The 20,555-nt window shown below is 42.9% G+C and overlaps 2 protein-coding genes across 8 annotated transcripts in view; one reads left to right on the top strand and one right to left on the bottom strand.

Annotated features, from left to right (window-relative positions):
• The window catches only part of INVS (inversin), a 60,530-nt gene extending 44,251 nt beyond the window's left edge, over positions 1–16,279 (top strand). For all 4 annotated transcript variants that reach the window (XM_033169542.1, XM_033169539.1, XM_033169540.1 and 1 more), the window contains 6 exons: positions 4,576–4,788; positions 8,806–9,122; positions 10,689–11,451; positions 13,151–13,386; positions 13,929–14,012; positions 16,088–16,279. In XM_033169542.1, the coding sequence (XP_033025433.1) occupies positions 4,576–4,788; positions 8,806–9,122; positions 10,689–11,451; positions 13,151–13,386; positions 13,929–14,012; positions 16,088–16,221 (1,747 nt within the window). In that variant the 3' untranslated portion in view covers positions 16,222–16,279. The remainder of the gene's footprint in view (positions 1–4,575; positions 4,789–8,805; positions 9,123–10,688; positions 11,452–13,150; positions 13,387–13,928; positions 14,013–16,087) is intronic.
• A 1,115-nt stretch (positions 16,280–17,394) lies between these two features.
• The window catches only part of TEX10 (testis expressed 10), a 34,206-nt gene continuing 31,045 nt past the window's right edge, over positions 17,395–20,555 (bottom strand). For 3 of the 4 annotated variants that reach the window (XM_033169546.1, XM_033169544.1, XM_033169543.1), the window contains exons 14-15: positions 20,095–20,305; positions 17,395–17,607 (exon numbers count right to left, since the gene is read on the bottom strand). In XM_033169546.1, coding sequence (XP_033025437.1) covers positions 17,494–17,607; positions 20,095–20,305 — 325 coding nt within the window. In that variant the 3' untranslated portion in view covers positions 17,395–17,493. Of the gene's footprint in view, positions 17,608–20,094; positions 20,306–20,555 lie in introns of those variants that run through there. The other variant, XM_033169547.1, reaches the window with a different exon arrangement.

Raw genomic sequence — 20,555 nt, 5'->3', positions numbered from 1 at the left:
ATCATGTATGGATTTGTTTTGTCTGTAGCAGGTAGCTTTAAGCTTGTAGACACCTTTGCCTTGCATGACTGTTGTGCATCCTGTTTGTATAAATGTATGGAATGGGTACTGGCTATTGTCAAGACGATTGGACTTGCGCAAAATGTGTGCAGGAAACAGCTTTTATTGAGTAAACTTTAAAATAAATGTAAATGTATATAAATATTACATATATATTCAGCACAACAGGAAAATACTATGGAGGGCTTTTGTTGAAGACCCCAGTAATTACACACACACACACACACACCAGTTTGCACACACACACCCCACACACATTCCATAGCCAATGAATCCTCATTGGCTTTGTAATGTTTTCTAATTGTACAATTTAACAGCCAAATAACACAAGTTCTTATCCCAAACTACTGTTTATACAGAAGGCGATAAACAGTTCAAGTTAACCAGAATGTTTTATAATGTGAGGGAAGTCCTCTATTTTCATTTTTATCCGTGTACATGATAAAGCTGTTCCATACAGTTCTAAAGGAGTCTTGTGCTTTCAGATCTTGAGTCAATTCTATGTTATTATTTTATTTTTCCACATGTACTATTTGCCGTCCTTTGTTGTACCAATTTGTCAGAGAAGATTCCTGAATTGCACAGGGCTGGTCTAGATGATCCTCGGGGTACCTTCCAACTGTACAATTCTGTTATTCTAATTTATTCCAGTATCTTGTTATTAATAAGCCTGGCTGCTAGTAGAAGGGAATTCATTAAAGGTTTAAACTGTAATTTAATGCTGTCTCCATGAAAAAGATTGAGGAAAGCCAGCTGGATATTTAGATACATTTTGTCCAGCTTTTAATTGGACAAATACTTCCTCCCGGACTGAGCCACTTTTCCACGGCCACTACAATGTGTTGATTAGAATCTAACATTTCACACCCTCTGCAACAGTTTAGTGAGGAGGAGGGCGTACCCATACCAGTGTGATATGCAGGGAACGTACCCAGAATCAAAACTAGGGGGGGGGGGCAAGCATGGCCTTTCAGGTTGTGGACATTTCAGCACGGAAAAGGAGGGGGCGGGGCGGGGGGAGGTCCAGCTCTGAGTCTCCGCCCTCCGGGCCGCCCCGTCTTGCTGGGAGGCGGGTTTTAAGGCACCGTGCTGACCGCAGCAAACTATCCCAACCGAGCAAAGAGCCGCCTGGTAAGGAGTGCGGAGCCTGGCCAGCCAGCGAGGCTTTAAGCGCTATCAGGAGCCCTGGTGAGGCGCGGCCATCTCGGCGCTCCACGCGCTCTGCCGGGCAGCCGGAGGGCGCTGCCGGCGGGCTGGAGGTGTGGAGGCGCTCTCCACGGCGGGGCGAGCGGGCTGAGGCGCCCTCCAGACCCGTGGCGCCCTGGCGCCTTGCACCAGTCGCTCTATGCTGAGACGGGCTTGGAACCAGCGATCTGGTCCCAGCCAGGGCTGCGGTTCCTGTCGCCCGGCGACGGTCACCGATCATTTTTGCTTCTGGGGGGGGCACTTGCTTTTAGGGGGGGCATCTGCCCCCCCTGGGTACGCCCATGGTGATATGCCATTTTTGCATTATTTCAAAAATGGCATATCACCATTATTACTGTCCCTCTCCTCAAGGCCAAGACTGATTTCAAATAAAATTCCCTCCGCATTGAGGTCCACACCTCTTCATTGATATTTATCTGCCCATCACCTTCCCACATCCACCTTAAACCATCTGCTGTAACCATGTCTATTTGGATTAACATATTATAAATGCAGTTTCCTGCAGTAATAATACAGAAACACTAAGCTACTTTTCAGGGCTTACATGACCTATGCTTTCTCAACCACAATACCCCTCCAAATGGTGGATTTTATTCGCATTTGTAAGGCAATTGTATTTTAATGTTTACATACTTGAGGGTGGGAAACAAGATTTTTTTCCAAGAAAAAGAGCCTGCTACAACCTTTTGCTTTTCGATGGACATGCTACTTGCACATTACATAAAAATCCTGGATTTCTTAAGTGTTTTCTCTGGGCAATATTCTCATCTCCGTAAGAAAAGCAATAATAAGTTCAAAATTAGCCATGAAACCTTTCAAATGAACCAGTCTTTTCCCCATTCTCTGAATCCAGAGAAATCTCTAGAGAGAGATGCCACCAAAACACCCCAAACAGCTTCCCTAGGGACTTCCTGGATCACATGGCTTTGGGGTCTTCCCTTAGGCTGACATCTCTAAATTACTCTTTAGCACTCATCAGTCGCACTCTTGACTTTTCTCATTGGCTGAAAACAATGAAAGACAGGAGCAGGCTCTTACAATGCTCTTACAATACAACTTTGATTCTATAAAGGCTGGGTTCTTCTAGGGGGGGATTTGTCCATTAATATAATGTAATAAACAAAGTACCATAACAAAGCAGAAGGGCTCCCCCCACCCTTTCCGTTCCGTTCCCACATACCAAGTTGAAAGTTGAATCTTCTTCCCCTTTTTGGCACCTCAGTGGCTGGATTGTTTCAGCAGAATATTTTCCTCCTCCCTGTTTGAAGCATGTCCAAATCCTCTTATAATCCAATTTTTTCATTTTAAGAATTGGAACTTGTGCGCTAGTGGGGTAGCTTCCAGGAGTGCCAAACCCTCTCGGGGGCTATCCTCCCTGGCCCCCCGGACCCCTCCTTCCATCGGATTTTGGAGCCGAGTTAATGGGCATCTGCGGGTGAGGCAGTTGTCTTCCCATAATCCCTGGAAGACTTGGAGGCTGATTACTCCCATCTCGGCTCTAATTACCCCGTGAGGGTCGGAGCGGATGTTATAGTCGGCCATCACCCGTTGCGCTCAAGCTCTTACAATGCAATTGCTTGGAAAGGTGCCGGGGCATTTTGCCGCATAACTTGATTCTATTAAGGCCTGCAGATATTCTTTTAAAAGGAAAGCTCAGAGTCCACAGTCCCTACTGACTCTGGTACAGAAGTATCCCCTTAGGATTACACCAACACTAATCTTTTTAGGCTGCAATAACTGGGAAACCGTTCAAGCAGCAGTACAAAATGGAGCTAAGGAAATATCCTGTTTTTCTGCTGAATTCCATTAGGACTCCAGATTCAAGTGGATGGTAGTGATCTTACCCTTAAGGTGCCAGACACAACAGGCTGCTGAGGGTTCCAACGGATCATTCAGGATCCTTATGAAGAAGACTCCTTGTCAGTTGAAAAGATTCCTTGGTTGGCACTTCCTGAGTACTGTGGCGGCAGACAATGATTTAATAAAAGTGTCTCGTATCGATTGGAATCATTTTATCTACTTCTTTGGAGCAACCCAGTCAGATAGTGGGATACAAATAATATAATATAATAATAATAATAATAATAATAATAATAATAATAATAATAATATTATAAATGCCTACTTTTAAATCACAGCTGCTCTTGAAGTTCTCAACCCTTCTTTTCAAAGTTTCAAAGCATTTGGGCATTCACAGCACAATCCTATACATGTCTATTCAGATATAAGTCCCATTGACTTCAATGTGACTTACTCTGAAGTGTATTAGGCTGAAACCTCTGGATTCATATTCTTCTTTTTTATCTGCTGCTATAGAATAAAATGATACTATTCTGTCCATTTGGAGAAAGCTAGCCTTGAAAAGCAGGCTGTAAAAGCTGGAGGCTAGTGAAGATGTAATGGCTCTTGATTATTCATTTGCACCTGCACTGATTTATAATGTTGTACTGTGGGTGCTGCTGACCTTGGCTGTGGGAAAATACAGTTTAGTACTTTGGGGAATGTTTATGCTGCCATTTAATGACGGACCACATGGTTTGAAGATGTAGTGGCCTCTGGTTCCAGCAGCTGCTACAGCTGATGGCAGTTGGAAGCCCCTTTCCAGCCTTTGCCCCAAATACATGGCAAGGAGAGACCTGATCCCACCTGCCCATACACCCCTGCTGCACCACCGTCAATTTCTCTGCCAGAGGAAGCAAGGAAATTGCAACACCAGTTGCCCTCCTTCCTTGTTCTGTCAGCGAATCATTTCCCCTGCTCTTCACCTCACAAGTGCAAGCAACATCAGATTAGCATAATTAAACATATAATACTTGTTGTTGTTGTTCAGATCGTTCAGGTCGTGTCCGACTCTTCGTGACCCCATGGACCAGAGCACGCCAGGCACGCCTATCCTTCACTGCCTCTCGCAGTTTGCCCAAACTCATGTTAGTAGCTTCGAGAACACTGTCCAACCATCTCGTCCTCTGTCGTCCCCTTCTCCTTGTGCCCTCCATCTTTCCCAACATCAGGGTCTTTTCCAGGGAGTCATCTCTTCTCATGAGGTGGCCAAAGTACTGGAGCCTCAACTTCAGGATCTGTCTAGCTGATTTCTTTGAGAATGGATAGGTTTGATCTTCTTGCAGTCCATGGGACTCTCAAGAGTCTCCTCCAGCACCATAATTCAATATAATACTACAATATTCCGAATCCAACCAAGCAGTGGCGCCGATGTACTGTTTGGGAAACTGTTTTTTTGTTTCGTTTCGTTAATGACAATATTTCCTTGTCCCGTGGTTCAAATATGTACTAATGTTTTATTACTTTTAGGTACACGCCACTTGATTACGCCTTGCTGGGAGCTCACCATGAAGTAATTCAGTTCATGCTGGAGCACAGTGCGCTATCCATAGCTGCCATACAGGACATTGCAGCTGTAAAAATCCAGGCCGTCTATAAAGGATACAAAGTTAGGAAAGCTTTCCAAGACAGGAAAAATCTTTTAATGAAGCACGAACAGCTGAGGAAGGATGCCGCTGCCAAGTAAGTGGCGCATGTGTGCAAACCCCCCCCAAACAAATAACCTCTTTAAAATGAAATTATTCCCTGAATGCCATTGTACAGAAAGTCTGCTATTTCTGCTGTTGCTTTTTCCTGTAGGATTTCTCCCTTTGGCTCTGGATTCATTACTTTATGGATAGGCATAAGGAAGAGACAACAAGAAGCAAGTTAAAAGCTACAGCAGCAAATAATGGAATGGTTTAAAAGGAATGTCTCTGTAGAATTAGTGGAATAGAACGCTTTAGGAATGGGGAGTAAAATAATATTAACAAACTAATAAATAACATCAACTTTTGAAATAACTGCACCTATGTATGTTACTTGTACATTTTATTAATTTTAATAATAAGTATTTTTACTCGTTATTAGTCTTCACTCTGACTTAAGGTTGTTCTGTTATCTGTAATATTGGATTGTGGACATTAGGCATATTCCCACATTTTCTTTTGCCACGAGGTGACTTTTGAACCGGTGGAGATCTGCACGAATAGATTCATCTTACGTTTTGGCTTCCCTAGCACCATGTACTAGGCAAGGACAGCAACAATGAAGGAAAGTTTGCTGGGAATAATGCATCTGAATTCCGTGAAGCTGTTGAGTTAGAATTCTTTAACAGATTTGGATACGGATACTGTTGTATTGTGACTCACTAGACAGTAGGAGTGACCCACTTTGGATATTTACAGTAGCCTTCCATGAGTTTCAGGGTTCAGGTCTGAAGCAGAGAGGCGGAGGTTCTCCACACAGTTTAGAACTTTGCACAGTCAGGCTTCTCATTCATCCAGTGCACCTTCATGGGTACTAGAAGCAGTGGCGTAGGAAAGGGGGAACGGAAGGAGCGCACCACCCCTGGCACCATCTCTGGCAGGGTGATAATAGGGCACCCCACGGGGGTGCCATCGCACTGCCACAGCCGCATATAAAGGATCCTCTGCTCGCGGCTACACCCCTCCGCTGCTGCTTCTTCACCCCTACAGCAAGGACAGAGGGGTGGCAGGAGGAGCAGCAGCAGCCGCCGGTGTGGTGGCAGCAGCAGTGGCAAAGGCCACCGCCCCCCTGAGGCGTACCATCTCCGCCCGCATCTGCTCTTGATCTAACCGCCACTGCCTCAGAGTCACTGCCACTGTCTCAGAGTGGGGTGGGGTGGGGGAAGCGCATGTGGGCGGAGAGAGGAAAGAGAGAGCGACCTTCTCGGCTCTCCCTCTCTTGCACACCCGACGCCTGACTCTTCTGATGGAGCGGGGCAAAGGGCTGGGCGCATGAGGCAGAGGGAGCGAGCACAGCCACACAGATGTTTGCAGCGCTGTCAGCAAACTGCCCGTACGGGTGGCAGCAGCTGCAGCCGTGAGCAGGCGATCCTGCCGCCGTATGGATAGTGCACGCATGCGCCGTACATAGCGGCGCCGTGCATGCACCGTATGGTCGGTTTGCCCTACCCTGTGTACCGTTCATGCTTTGTTCGCCCTGACAGGAGGCTCTCCAGATCTTTGCCCTGAGACCTGTGGGCATATAAATTGGGTAATGATCAGGGCCACACGATAGGCAATATTCTCCCACTCATCCTTCCATAGTTACACATGAGCAAACAGAATGCCCCAATAGGGCTATAATCTTTTTCCAGTTCAGCAGCAGTGGCCTCTAGCCCTGGGAGTGCGTCATGCCAGTCTGATTGGGTATCTTATTAATGATGACCTGCACAGTAATGTGACATATCTACTACAGCTATTTCTTGCATTGGGCCTACTTGATCATTCCTCCGCACAAACCACCATAATAATTGCTTGGTTGTGTGTACATATGTAGATGAGGGTGGGGGTATGGAGATGAGAGAGAGAGAGAGAGAGAATATCATAAACACACACCTCGACTGAGGTTACTATTTTGCGTTTCATGCTTCTGTTAAAGAGGCTCTAGCTCACAAAAGCTTGTTGCAAAATACTAATTATTTGTGGTCTTTAAGAAGCCATGTGACTCTTCGTTGTGTTGAATTGCTCTGTTAGCCAGCTTGCCAGATGGGCTACGGAGTGACAAGGCTAAGGCTTCTACTGCAGCTGAATGTACCTTGCCTGTCTTGTTTCTTTTATAGAATGATGAGGGGAGCCCTCGTCTGTGTGCCTCTTGAAAGAGAAGAAAATAATTGTGCTGTGAATAGCAAGGCCTAATTTATCAGATCAAAAAAGGCAGACAGATCTATACTGGGTACAAGACAGATACCCATATGCTTTCTGTTTGGTGATATTATTATTTGAGAGTGAGCTACTTCTGTCAGTGCCAAAGGCTGAATGTTGAAGTGCCTCAACCTGCCCAGAGTACAGTCTGTGGCTCCACCAGCAGCTTTTCATGCACCCAATCAGCTGCTTGATAAGATAGCAATGACAGATAAAATTTGGGCTTTTCCTTGACACCTTGTACTGAAACGTCACCTCTTGCTGTTACTTTTGAATCACAAGAACCGATAAAGGCATGCCACATAACTAGCCTGTCATTTATCAACAGTCTACAACCCATGTTGCAGCATTAAAAGTTTAAAATATCAGGGCCACATGATACTACCACTTGTCCATTTTATAGTATTTTTACTGCAGCTATTTTTATTGGTCATGGTGCATTATTTATTTATTTATTTATTTTAATTAAAATATTTATATGCGAGCATCTCCACGTAGGGTAATATATAAAACAATAGCCTCAAAATATACAATATAGTGAAAACCAGAATACAGTCAAGTCATCAAAATTTACTTAAGAGCTACAAATTATGTACTTTTTGTCTGAAGCGTGGTGTGTGGGTGTGGGTGGGTGGGTGTGTTCCAGAATGTGAGTGCTACCAGAGAAAAGGCCCTCTTTCTGGTTATTGCCACCCCCCAAACTGTTCCCGCAGAAGGATAATAACCCCATCCACAATAGGCAAAGTGCCTAATTCACAGACACAGGAACCACCCACCCAAAAGATTCACCTTCCGTTTACTGGCTCTGATCCAGCCCACCACTGGATTACTGCTCCAGAACCTGCATCAACACAACAGACTCAGATGATACAGAGAACAAGGCTGATATTGTCTTCCAAGTTTCCTAATGACTGTTTCATATAGATGTTAAATAGCATTGAGAACAAGATGGCACTTTAGTGGCACCTGAAAGCACAACATGCCAGGGGGCTGAGAAACAGTCACCCAATGTTAAAAAGGTAAAGGGACCCCTGACCATTAGGTCCAGTCATGTCCGACTCTGGGGTTGCAGTGCTCATCTCGCGTTACTGGCCGAGGGAGCTGGCGTACAGCTTCCGGGTCATGTGGCCAGCATGACAAAGCCGCTTCTGGCGAACAAGAGCAGTGCATGGAAATGCCGTTTACCTTCACGCCACAGCGGTACATCTATTTATCTACATGCACTTTAATGTGCTTTCGAACTGCTAGGTTGGCAGGAGCAGGGACCGAGCAATGGGAGCTCACCCCATTGTGGGGATTCAAACCGCCAACCTTCTGATCAGCAAGCCCTACGCTCTGTGGTTTAGCCCACAGCGCCACCCGCGCCCCTCACCCAATGTTACAAATGCTCTCAAGCTGATGGTGAGAACCAAATGGATCTTTTCCATCCAGCTTCCTGCTGAGTTCTCAGCAGCAGTGTTGAAGTGAGGACAGAGGAGCAATCGTGCACCTTCTCTCTCCTTTTCCAGGATTCTTTTTAAAAAGGATAAATCTCTTTCTTTTCCTGCATTGCTCCTGGCCCTTCATAATTTTCTTACTGGTTAGGGGGCAAGTCGGGTCAGGGAAGGTCAGATGTGTAAGGCCCTTTAGTTTTTTTCTTGTAATTCAATAGTGTGTTTTCAGTATTACAATTTTCATGCTAAACTGCTGTACAGGGTTGTTAATCCACTAGAGGATTCTTGTTTGTTTGTTGTAAATTCTCATGTTTCCAGGAGTGCCTTTCAGTTTAAATACTGTCCTGTGCTTCAGACAATTTTAATGAATTGTTAACAGTATAAACTATTGCTTATAGGAAACGTGAGGAAGAAAACAGAAGGAAAGCCACAGAACTTCAGAAAGAAATGCGGAACTCCAAGTCCAACAAGCGCCAGGATCAGCAGCAGTTCACTTCTGAGACAGAGAAGAGTCCCTTGAGACTTCAGACTGCGCAAGGCTGCATCCAGCCAGGGGATGATGCCCTTGGTAAAAGGCCTCCCTCTGGCAACCTGTGTCAAACCCAAACGGGAAAGTCAAGAGAAACTCAGCCACAGTCCTTGCCAAACAAAGTGACTGGCAGGAACAAATGTCACTCTGAAGAGCTGTTTGGCGAAGATCAAAAAAAGGAAATGGGTTTGTAATCTCAGTGTTGTTGTGTTGTTGTTGTTGTTGTTGGTTGTTGTTTGTTGTTTGTTTATTAAATGTATATATTTGATTTGTTTCATTATATTTCTTTGCTGCTTTTCATTCAAATCAATCCCAAAGCGGCTTACAAGCAATAAATAATAATAGCATGATAGAAAATAATAGAACATCACAAGTACAGCATAATCATATAGAATAATTAACAAATCACCATATACTGCCCTTCTTCTGAAGATCATAGGGTTGTTTACAGTATAAAAACACAAAATCCATAATATAACATCACCAACAAACGACACGCCACCCCAGACACATAAGAAGGCCATAGATAATCAGCCAAAGGGGGAAGAGGAATGTTTTTTGCCTGGTGCCTAAAGATATGCACTGAAGGTGGGGAGAGCTGTCCACAAGTGGGGAGCCACCACAAAAAAGGCTGGTTCCAATGTTGCCATCCTCTGGGCCTCCCATTGATAAGGGCTGGTTGCCATTGAGTAAGGGATGGGCAGTCTAAGAGCAGCTCAGTCACTGTCAGGCCAGTGAGTTGTTGAGGCTCAGGATTAGGGTCGGCTCATGGGTGTAGCCAAAATTTGTTAGGGGAGGCAGGCTTTATGTTGTGGGGTGGGGGAGAGAGCATCAGTTAAGTATTTTTATTGATTTACTTTATTTAGGGGGGCTGACACCCCCAAGCCCCCCTTGGCTATGCCCATGGGCAGAGTCCACTGCTTTATAGGATCAGCTGAAAAATGATTGGGCTGTTGTGTCACCTGACCAGTGCAATGCCATCCCCTGGTCTTCTGCAGCGCTTGTGTTGCAGCACAGCAGAGAGCAGGCCTACAGGTCCCCCACTCCAGCAAGGTGCCTGCTAAGAGCTCAGAGTGTCATGGGTAGTTAGTCTCCGGTTTCAAGACTTCCGTTTCATTGCTTTGCTACCTTACTATCAAAAGAGGGTGAAATTCACTCCTGCCATCTCCAGAAGAATGGATTTCCTTTCCATAATTTTGTGAGCTTCCCTTGCAAAGGATGTCCCTTTATTGGGGGTGATACAAGCCAGGGGGTGATATTTGACTAGGAAACTTTGTATGTATATGCTCAATAACTGCCATAACAATTACATAATTGTTTAATTAATTATATAATTAATTAAACTATAATTACATTTCCTAAGCTCTTATTGAATAGAATAAGGAGAATATGTGATTGCATGAATAAGTTCTGTATTGAATAGTTTTGATAATGCACTCTGTTCCATGAACTATTAGATCTGAGCATGAATTAAATTCTTAGCAGAAAGCTGTACATAAAACAGTTTTAACCTTTTGAATGTTTTCTCTAACTTCCATGGTCTTTTTATTTCAGTTAGTTATGAAACGTTTAAACAATGGTTTAATTTTAAAACTGGGTCCCCTACCTTGACTTCCAAAAATGATTCCCCTTGAATACAATTAAGCTTGTACATTTATCCTAACTGTATTGTGTCTCAGTATTTGTCAATCTGACAAACTGCTTTTAGGAAATTAGAATTGTTTAAATTATTATTTATCTTTGTCTCCCAAGAGGTAACCAGGGAAAACAGAAAATGCAAGGCTGTCTGTGCCCCTTCCCGTTCCAGTAGAGAAAATGATGGGCATCCAGTTGTATCTGCTAGCTCAAGCAAGAATGGTAAAAAGCACAAGGAGCCTGCTGTGAGAGCAAATGCCACCAGGAAAAGGCATGACTCTAGTGCTAAAGCTGCCCCTTCTGGGGAAAGATCAGAAAATCCAAGTCAGTCATTAAACAACAGTATAGACCATGGTGAAGAAACAGGAGTTTGGGTTCAGAACAGTAAATGCACTGATGAAAGCACAAGGAATTCAAGACACGCTGAGATGGCCCTTAAAGGCACCCCACAGCAGCAGAAGGCAAAAAGCAAAGATGATGAGAAATGGTCCCGAGCTGGGTTCAGCACACCTGGGAGTGCCAAAGTGAGAGGTGTGAATATCAGAAAGGACCTTTCAAGTGCTGCTGTTACACAAACTGGCAAGGTGGCAAATAACAAAGTCTGTCCTTTGCTGGTCAATGATGCAAGGACTGCAAAGCTAACGCCCAGCAGACGGGCACTGGACAATGGCCGTGCAGACAGTGCAAAAACCAGCAGGCAAGTTCTAACGGCACCCAGGAATTCAGAACATCAATTGCACTTTCTTCATTGCAAGAGCCCAGCTACCGAACCTGTCCCCTCAGAGGTCTTGAAGCAAGTAATTGAGAAGGAAAGGGCAAGGAAGGAGCTCTTCCAGAAGAAGAACTGTGCTGCTGAAATTATTCAACGGGCTTGGAGAAGGTATTCATTTATTTTGCTTTATTACAAATATTTTTGACCCTTCATCAGTATAGATATAGGATACAGAACACAAAATGAAGGCAACCAACCAAAACATAAAATAAAGAGTACACACTAAAATACACCATCAGAGAAAGAAAGCAGAAAAAGCAACATAGAATGTTGAACAATAACCAGCTTACGAAACTCAAAATGAGGGGACACTTGGCTATTTCTTCTTGTTTAACTGATATCATTTTAATTACCACTTCTCATTTCATCAAGTCCTATACAGTTGTGGCTATACTTGAAGTTCTGGCATTCTTTGATCAACATGAAGCCAAGTTTGCAGTTGATGTATCAAGGGCAGTAGACGGAGGCCTATTCAGTAGGAAAATAAGCCGCTATGCCGGATGCATTAGTGCGTCTCTTTTCATCCTCTAGCCACTTCATGTATTAAAAGGACATGTCAGTGAAGAATACATGTCTCAAATATCCTCTTTCCATGTTTTCAGATATCACGTGAAAGGGGAACATGCGTCTAATATGTTTTTGAGACAGGACTTGCCCTTGCAAGAAGCCATGCTGGTTTTTGCTTCAGCAAGACTTGGTCTTCTATATGCTTGGTTATTTTATGTTTAACAATACTTTCAACCAGTGTTGCCAGAACAGATGTTAAGCTATATGGCCTATATTTCCAGTATCCCCCAGGATCCCCTCCTTGTTATGTTGGCTACTTTCTAGCCCTCGGGTATGGAGGTTGGATCTGGGGGACAAGTTACATACATCAGCAATTTCATATTTGAGTTCTTAAAGAACTTTCAGGTGGATGCTGTCCACATCCATTGATTTGTCAGTTTTAATTTTGTCTGTCATGCCTAAAACTTCCCTCATCGCAATTGTCTGCCTACGTTCTTCAGACTTGCCTCCTGCAAGTTAGTTCAGGCACTGGGATCTGTCCAATATCTTGTTGTCTCTGTTGCTGGTTGGCTGCAGCCATTTCCCCATGGGGAATAATGGAAATTGCCAGCTTGTTACGTGAATGCCTGCCTAGCAAATTATTTCCTGGGAGTGCATTGTGCTCAGAAAGTGGGACCTGTGTGTATGCTCATGAACTGCTGGTGAAAGACACAGTAGGTAGCTCAATGAAGATGTAGTAGACCCAGTGTGTGGTATAACAACCGAGTAAGGTGGCATTTATTTCTATTACTAAACATAATTAGCAGAGATTTATGAGCATCAACAAAACCGAAATAATACTATTTAAAGAAAAACAACCCAAGTCATGTTATGGCACTTTTAAAGACTAACAGGCTTCTTATGGCACAAACTTGGTTCAAAACCTGAATCACCCAATAGATTGTAGCTCAAAGGTCTGGGAGAAGACCGCAGCATGCCCCCCCCAAAAAGACCCTCAGGAGGTGGGACCTGCTAGGCTGTTAGTCTGATTGAGTTTTTCCCCTTTTATGGATTGGGACAAAACATAAATACGTGCCTGGCAAGCTTTAAGTTTGATGTTAGGTATGTCAAATTAATGGATATTATTATTTAACTCAAACCTTCCTTTGCTGAAGAAACCTCTTTGTCCCACAGAAGTGATCCAATTAAGGGGAAATTTTGTTTCCCCAGTTAATAATGAAGTGAAGAGGTTTATGGGAAACTTTAGGGTTGATAAGAGGACACTTAAAAATGAGCATTCCTCTTTCTTTTCTTCTTCCAGCTACCAGTTAAGGCGACAGTTTCTTCAGCTTTTTAGTGTCAAGCGGCTGTGCAAGGACAATGAAGACAAGTGGCAACAAGAAACAGCTGCCTTTTGCATTGAGGTTGTGTGGAGCAAGCAGCTGAACCAAACCCCTTTGAAATCCATTTCCTCCAGCAAAAACCTCAAGTCCACGAACAAAAGCAACTCAGGTTTAAACTCTACACAGAAGCCATCCACCTTGAAGCAGATATATGGTAGGAAAGCATTTTTGGGGTACTTATATTGAGGAGTTAAGGATTGTATTTGTTTGTTTCACATTCTCTAGTTAAAAATGTTGGAACATAATGCAACTCCAGCATCAGCAGAAAGGGATATATTTGTCCTACAGATGTACACTATCTGAATATATTTGAAACAGAGCTGGGAATCCACTGCCCACAGACCTCCCACAGCTCACAGGCACCTCCCGCTCTCCAGTTTGGGGGGGGGGGTTGTTAAGAAATTAACTCTTTTCTGCCTCACACACTGAGACCCCCAACAACATAAAAACCCAAGCATCATTTAAGCTGTTCAGTCTTCCATCTGAACAGGTAGCGTTTTCAGAGGGAATAGCAGTGGGTCTAAGAGGGTGGCAACAAAAGGTTAAATGAGCATGCTGGTAGTTGTATTTACACCGTTCAGTTTTGTTATTTCCCCCTCTCTAAAGTTGAACAATAACTACAGTAGAACAAAGAGTGAGAAATGTAGAAGTAGAAGCACAAATGTTCACACTTGATTTGAAAACTTGTTCTTAAAGGTCGCTCTCAAGAGGGAAGAGTGCATCATCCAGTGAGACCTCCTTCTTCAAAATACAAGCTTTCTGAACTACAGATACTATCAGGTACCGCTCGTTGGCCTAAAAATCAAAATTAGTCAATAGCTGGCGTGTTGTTGTTTAGTCCTTTAGTCGTGTCTGACTCTTCGTGACCCCATGGTCCAGAGCACGCCAGGCACTCGTCTTCCACTGCCTCCTGCAGTTTGGTCAGACTCATGTTGGTGGTTTCGAGAACACTGTCCAACCCTCTCGTCCTCTGTCGTCCCCTTCTCCTTGTGCCCTCCATCTTTCCCAACATCAGGGTCTTTTCCAGGGAGTCTTCTCTTCTTGTGAGGTGGCCAAAGTATTGGTGCCTCAGCTTCTGGATCTGTCCTTCCAGTGAGCACTCAGGGCTGATTTCCTTCAGAATGGATAGGTTTGAGTCTCCTCCAGCACCATAATTCAAAAGCATAAATTCTTCAGCGATCAGCCTTCTTTATGGTCCAGCTCTTACTTCCATACATCACTACTGGGAAAACTGGTGTAGCCTTAATTAAATGTGATATATTTGGTTTAGAATCATAATGGGCCAAACATCAGAAACAACTTAATTCCTTTGGCTTTATTGATCAGGTCCATTCATTAGATATGGGGGTGAACTTGCATTTTATTTCTTACTTGCTACAAAAAGTGTGTAGATTTTGGATTAAACCAACAATCGGGAAACCTTCCTCAACAAAAGTCAATTATTTGGAATTGGGATGAACATTTCTTAACAATATGCTATAGATGGCTACAAATTACAGTGGTGTTGTTCCTTCTTATTAAATTGTAGTATAAGGTATTAATTCATTTTGATGACGCTGAAATGTTGATTTGATCTCCCTTCTAGTTTTCACCCTCCCAGTTACCTTGCTGTGACTGGAGGCCTTTGTAATCCCAGAAAGGTTCTTTGTTGTGCCCTCCTGAATATAGCTTGGGGAGTTATCAAGTCTTTTCACCTGCCAACTTTCACACAGCCATCTATGCAAGGCCTTAAAACTTCCTCAAATGTTAATTCAACTTGCACCCCACCCCCCACAGTCTCCCCCTTGAGTTTTCCATACAGTCCAATTGTAGGCCTTGCAATTTCACAATACACTTGCTTTTTCATAACTTGGTGATGAGTAAGACATTGATAGGGATTTTGCCCAGTCTGTTAAGAACAGTACTTTCTTTCACCAGATGGTGACTCAGGAAACTTTTGCCCTGTCTAAAGATGACAGTACATTTTCCCTTAAGCATGAGGTTTTTCAAAGAAGTTCAGAAATGTCAGCAGCCAGAGTCCTATAGGGTGTATCTGACACATTTCTAGAGCGAATTTGACTCTACTTGATGTGTGTTGCAGAAGTGATATAAAAGGTAAACCAGCATTCCCTTTAAAAGTAAGGCATCTTGTTGAGAAGTGGAAGTGGTGTGGAAGTGCCAAAGGCAAGGGATAGATACCAATAAAAATCCAATTTGTCTTTTAAACTTCTGCTAAGCTTGATTTGGAAAATACTTTCAAAGCCCAAACCTTGCACACTTAGTGCGAGAATCCTTAGAAGGTACCGGTAACTCAGTGTTCATAAGAATGTAATAAAAATTACACATTTTTGACCTTTAATTGGATATTTAATAGGATATTTTGCAACTAGCTGGTTGGCTATACTTAGCTTTAAACACTGAAAAAATATGGTTGTGTTTGTTGCATTTCCGATACCTGTATCAAGTGATAAAAAAATTTCAAGGTGCAGTGTAACTAATAGTGGTAAACAGTACTACTTTTCTAGAAAAAGGGGTGCTGGAACTCACCATGAGTGCCTCCCTTGTTCTCTTAAAATGGCAATGGCACCACCTGAGGTGCTGGAACTGAGTTTCAGCTGAAAAAAAGCCCTAGTGGTAAATGTTTTAAATAAAATTTTGCACATGAGTATTATAATGGTAGTGTTTGAACTAGATAAGCTAACCTAAAGGGCAAGCAGAAATAAATGTAGGTTCCTAAATAACGGTTTAATGGTTTTTGGTTGGATGAGGCAGTTTTACTGTAGCTCTGGTGCTCAATACAAGTTTATTAATGAGAGAAATGTCAAGTATTTTCACTCCTTGTTGGCCAAACATACTAATTTGTAGTTGCTTTGCAGAAAATGGACTGCAGTACCTTTGCCTGCTGGAAAACAAAAGGAAATTTAGACCATTTTCATCCAGTATGAAACCTACAACAACAGTAAAAATGAAGCATACCAGATCAAGGCATGAAAGCAAGACTGACCTATAGCATAAGAGGAGAACCTATCAATTATATATGGACATAATAAAAATTACCTTTAATAGTATTTTCATCATTGTATTCACCTAAGTGATCATAAACAGGTTCCAGATTCTGAAACTTCCACTCTCTCAAAAAACAGTAAAATTTATTAAACTTTACATTATTGAAAACTTTCTGCTTACTGAGTGAACTGGCAACAACTAGACTACTCCCACCATCACCATATAAATAAAATGAAAAAACACACAACCAATTTTCTCAAGGTTTGAGTAGGATTCCTTTTTTTTAATCAGTAATATACAAGGCCCAAAAGGTTCACACCAGCCTGGCAGCAGAAATCCTCAATGATTTGCTCCTTCCTTCTAAGAGAAGCAAATCTGAACCAACAGTACTCAAAACACCTTGCTCAAAAGTAGTCACAAGTCAGCAGTTCTATGCTGACAGACGAAGTCATTATCTTTTGTCAAACCACTGCATTCGCCAAAATATCCAACAGGTTTTGCAGCTCTCTGCTAGTTTGGACAACTCTGTCTTTATGAACTATGGAAATGAGCAAGGATGGCAAAATCTCAGGTTAATAATAAAAAGATAGTTAAGACAATCCTCAGTTTTATAAGAAAAATAATATGCAAAAGGATTTATTTTTTATTTTTACTACAAACATAAAGAATAATGTGTTACAAAACTTGCGGGGGGGGGGGGGGGAGTTGGGAGGCCACCCAATGAAACTGGCATTTCTCCACAATCTCCTCATTCACTCTAGCCAACGAAGTGCTCACTCTCCTCCAGAAGCAGCTTTTAAAACGCCCCACACCCCTTAAGGGGTAGAGCAAGCACCTTCCTGCACAGTTCTCTTCTGGCCTCTGCATTAGCAGCATTTCTGTGAAAGTTCCTCCCTGCACGCTTATGGAGCAGCTACTATTTGCACTGGAAAGAAATCCCCCTTTGCACCAGCTTCAGACAAGGGATTTTCCTCAGGATCACAGCAGGAGGGGAGTGGAAGCTTCCCCTCCAGGCCTGCTGAAATTTCAGAAGTTGTCAGTCTTCCCAGCAGACACTTTCCACCTTTGAAACGCAAAGAAACATTTTACATCATGTATAGTTGGCCCTTAGTGATGGCAGCAAGCTGCTCGGAACCAGCTGCTTTTGAATTTTTGGTACAAATACAGGAAAAGTAGCTTTTTACATGAAAAAGTCTTTTTAATGAAATGTAACTTCAACTTCCACAGAAAATTGACATTTTGCACTGAGACCTGCAATCAAATGCAGTCGTTCTCTTTAATATACTGTGTCAGCTGCACCAGATCCTGGGGGATGTGTGGCTAAGTATATATTGTAATAGTAATGGAGGTCTGTCAGCCACTGGTCTTGAGCTTCGCCACTCTTCAATACCTAGAATTGGAAAATAGAGTTACTGCTTGGAATTTTTCAACATACCCTTGCTTCTGACTTTTTAAAATAAATAAATATAGTTTTATTGATTTCCTATATATAACAATTACAAAAAGAGAGAGAAGGATACAAAAACAAAATCCCCCTTGCCTTCCTCTTGGACAGATCAATCTAGTTAAGTTTGCCAGAGTCCCAATCTGTGATTTCAGTAGTTGCCATTCTTCGGGACTATCAGTAAAGTATTTTATAAAAGGATGCCATAAAACAAAATTGCCTACATCTTTTATATTATTCAGTGCATGTAATCTTTGTTAATTTTTCTGATACAGCAACAGCCCATACATTCTGTTTCCAATGGGAGGTAAGGTAAAAGGGTAAAGGACCCCTGGGTAGTTAAGTCCAGTCAAAGGTGACTATGGGGTGTGGCGCTCATTTCGCTTCAGGCCAAGGGAGCCAGCAGACAGCTTTCTGGATCACGTGGCCAGCATGATTAAACTGCTTCTGGCGCAATGGGACACTGTGACAGAAACTCTGTTTACCTTCCCGCCACAGTGGTACCTATTTATCTACTTGCACTGGTGTGCTTTCAAACTGCTAGGTTGGCAGAAGCTGGGACAGAGCAATGGGAGCTCACTCTGTAGCGGGGATTCGAACTGCCGGTCTTCTGATTGGAAAGCCCAAGAGGCTCAGTGGTTTAGACCACAGCACCACTTGTGTCCCTCCAATGGGAGATACACAGATGTTCCAATCCTTTCCAATTCTCTAGTAGGCGTACCACTACTAAAAGAAAAGTAATTAGTTCTTTATAACAAAGGTCAGATTGCCCTTCTCTAAAAATAGTTAACAATCCCAAACTTGGGGTGCATTCCACATGTTGACCTGTAATAAAGCTTATTCCTGTAAACACCCTCTGCCAGAAGGGCTTTATGTTCACACATCCACCACATGTGAAATGTGGTGCCTATACTATTGCAGCTTCTCCAGCTCAATGGTGGGATAGTTTTGCGACTGACTTTAAAGTGTCTTCTGAATACATTTTTTAAGCCCAAAAGCCTGTGCAGCCGCTTAACATTTCTTGATCAGCCAGTCATTTTAATGGTTATTTTGAATAGTTTTTATGGTGTTTTATTGTACTTGTATACATTATTGTAAACTACCCTGAAATTCTATACAAGTTCTGTACAAGTTGGCAGTATATAAATATTTTTATAAATATCACAATTTCATTGGTTTAGATGCTTTTCATGAACTAGTGTTTGTTATGGAGAAAGCAGTATCACCATATTTATTTTCTCAAACACAACTTGGAACTCCCATATCTGAAAATATAAACACTGGGTACAACTTTTCAGGCTTCTCTCATGAAGCAGGCAAGTCAGGGAAGAGAGAATATTATAGTTACATAAGAATGTAAGAAGAGTCCTGCTGGATCAGGCCTTTGGCCCTTCTGGTCCAGCATCCTGTTTCACAGTGGCCAACCAGATGCGTCTGGGAAACCAGCAGGCAAAATAGGAGCACGAGAGCAACATTTGCCCCTTCCATGGTTTCCAGCAACACAGCTAATTGGAATTACATAAATTAGGCTCTTTCCTGGTATGCTGTGAAGAATTATTTAGGCTAATCAGCAGTTGCATTTAGTAAATTAAAGAAAATGCTTTTATAAAACAGCATGTTTCCAAATTGTATCATTGTACTTGGACACATCCCAAATTATCCCTTCGGGTGTTATAATGCAAACCGTGTCGGAGGTACCAGGCTCTGCCTATTAAAGGAGAAATAACATTCCACTACTTTTGGTTGCTACTGACCCAAAGCTTACGATTTCATGGAGACAGGTTCACACACATATGGAAGTAACAACTAGCATCTGTTCATTCTAAGAGTTAACTCATTTTCTTTTCAAACGATGTATTGTATGTGGACACACTGAGCTTTGAAACATGCAAAGGGCTAGCACTGGGATAGAATCCCCTTATAAAGGGGATTCTTGAGATATAGGGGGAGGGGAAACCCTGCTTTTTAAAGAAAGTCCCCTTCAAAGCAATAAGGACTAAGGGCTGCATATGCACCCTGCTTGTGTGCTGCAAGCAGACGTTGGCAGCAGAGCCCTCACCCACTGCAACTGGGAGGTGGAAGGACAGCTGCAGGGAGATGTGACTGGAGAATGCACACGCCTCTCAGGTGTGCCTTTCTCAATCTCATCCCTGTTTCTCAACAGGGGGATTGCCCCTTTATAGTTTAAAGCAGCCTTCCCCCAACATGTTATCCAGGCATTTTGGAAAGCATCCCCACCAACCCGAAGACAGCACTGATGGCCAGGAGAGGAAAGGAAAATTAGTCTTGGCTCTCAGAGGGCCCATTGCTCTTCGCTTGCAAACAGAAGCAGGTCTGCTTCAAGGTATGTGCATCAGGCCAAGGTAAGTTAAACAACCATCAGGGATGCTGAAAACTAGTCTGAGCAACTAGTGATTGAGAATGAGTGCCTACCATGATATCTTTGACAATCTGTTTCACCAGAAGTTCATTGGTCACCAGATGACTCCGAAGCTGTCCGTGTTGCATTAGCAAGCGGAGGAGCTGGGCAAGGACAGGCAATTCCTCCGGACAGACTCGGCTCACTTGAAGACTCTGCAACATCAGCCTCAATACACGAGGCAAGGCGGTGAGCACGGAAATGCAACAACTCCACAATGCGTCCCTGTAGAGGAAGAAAGCACAGCCAGAGTGTCTATAAGGGAAACCAAGGGCACAGGAGTTATTTAAGCTCAAATTAACGTTCTCAGTCCACCTCTCTGAAGAACAAAAATGAGTACTGTAGATTATAGTTTCTAGTAAGAAAATGGCACACAAGATAAAATGACAAAAACTGGTACACCAAAGTTACTTGCAAACCATTTCCACCAATTTGTCAACAGTTAGTTTTTAAAAATACTTATTAATATTTAACT

Source organism: Lacerta agilis, chromosome 14 (assembly GCF_009819535.1).
Source record: "Lacerta agilis isolate rLacAgi1 chromosome 14, rLacAgi1.pri, whole genome shotgun sequence".
In the NCBI taxonomy this organism is placed as follows: Eukaryota; Metazoa; Chordata; class Lepidosauria; order Squamata; family Lacertidae; genus Lacerta; species Lacerta agilis.
This window is presented reverse-complemented; position numbering and strand designations above follow the sequence as displayed.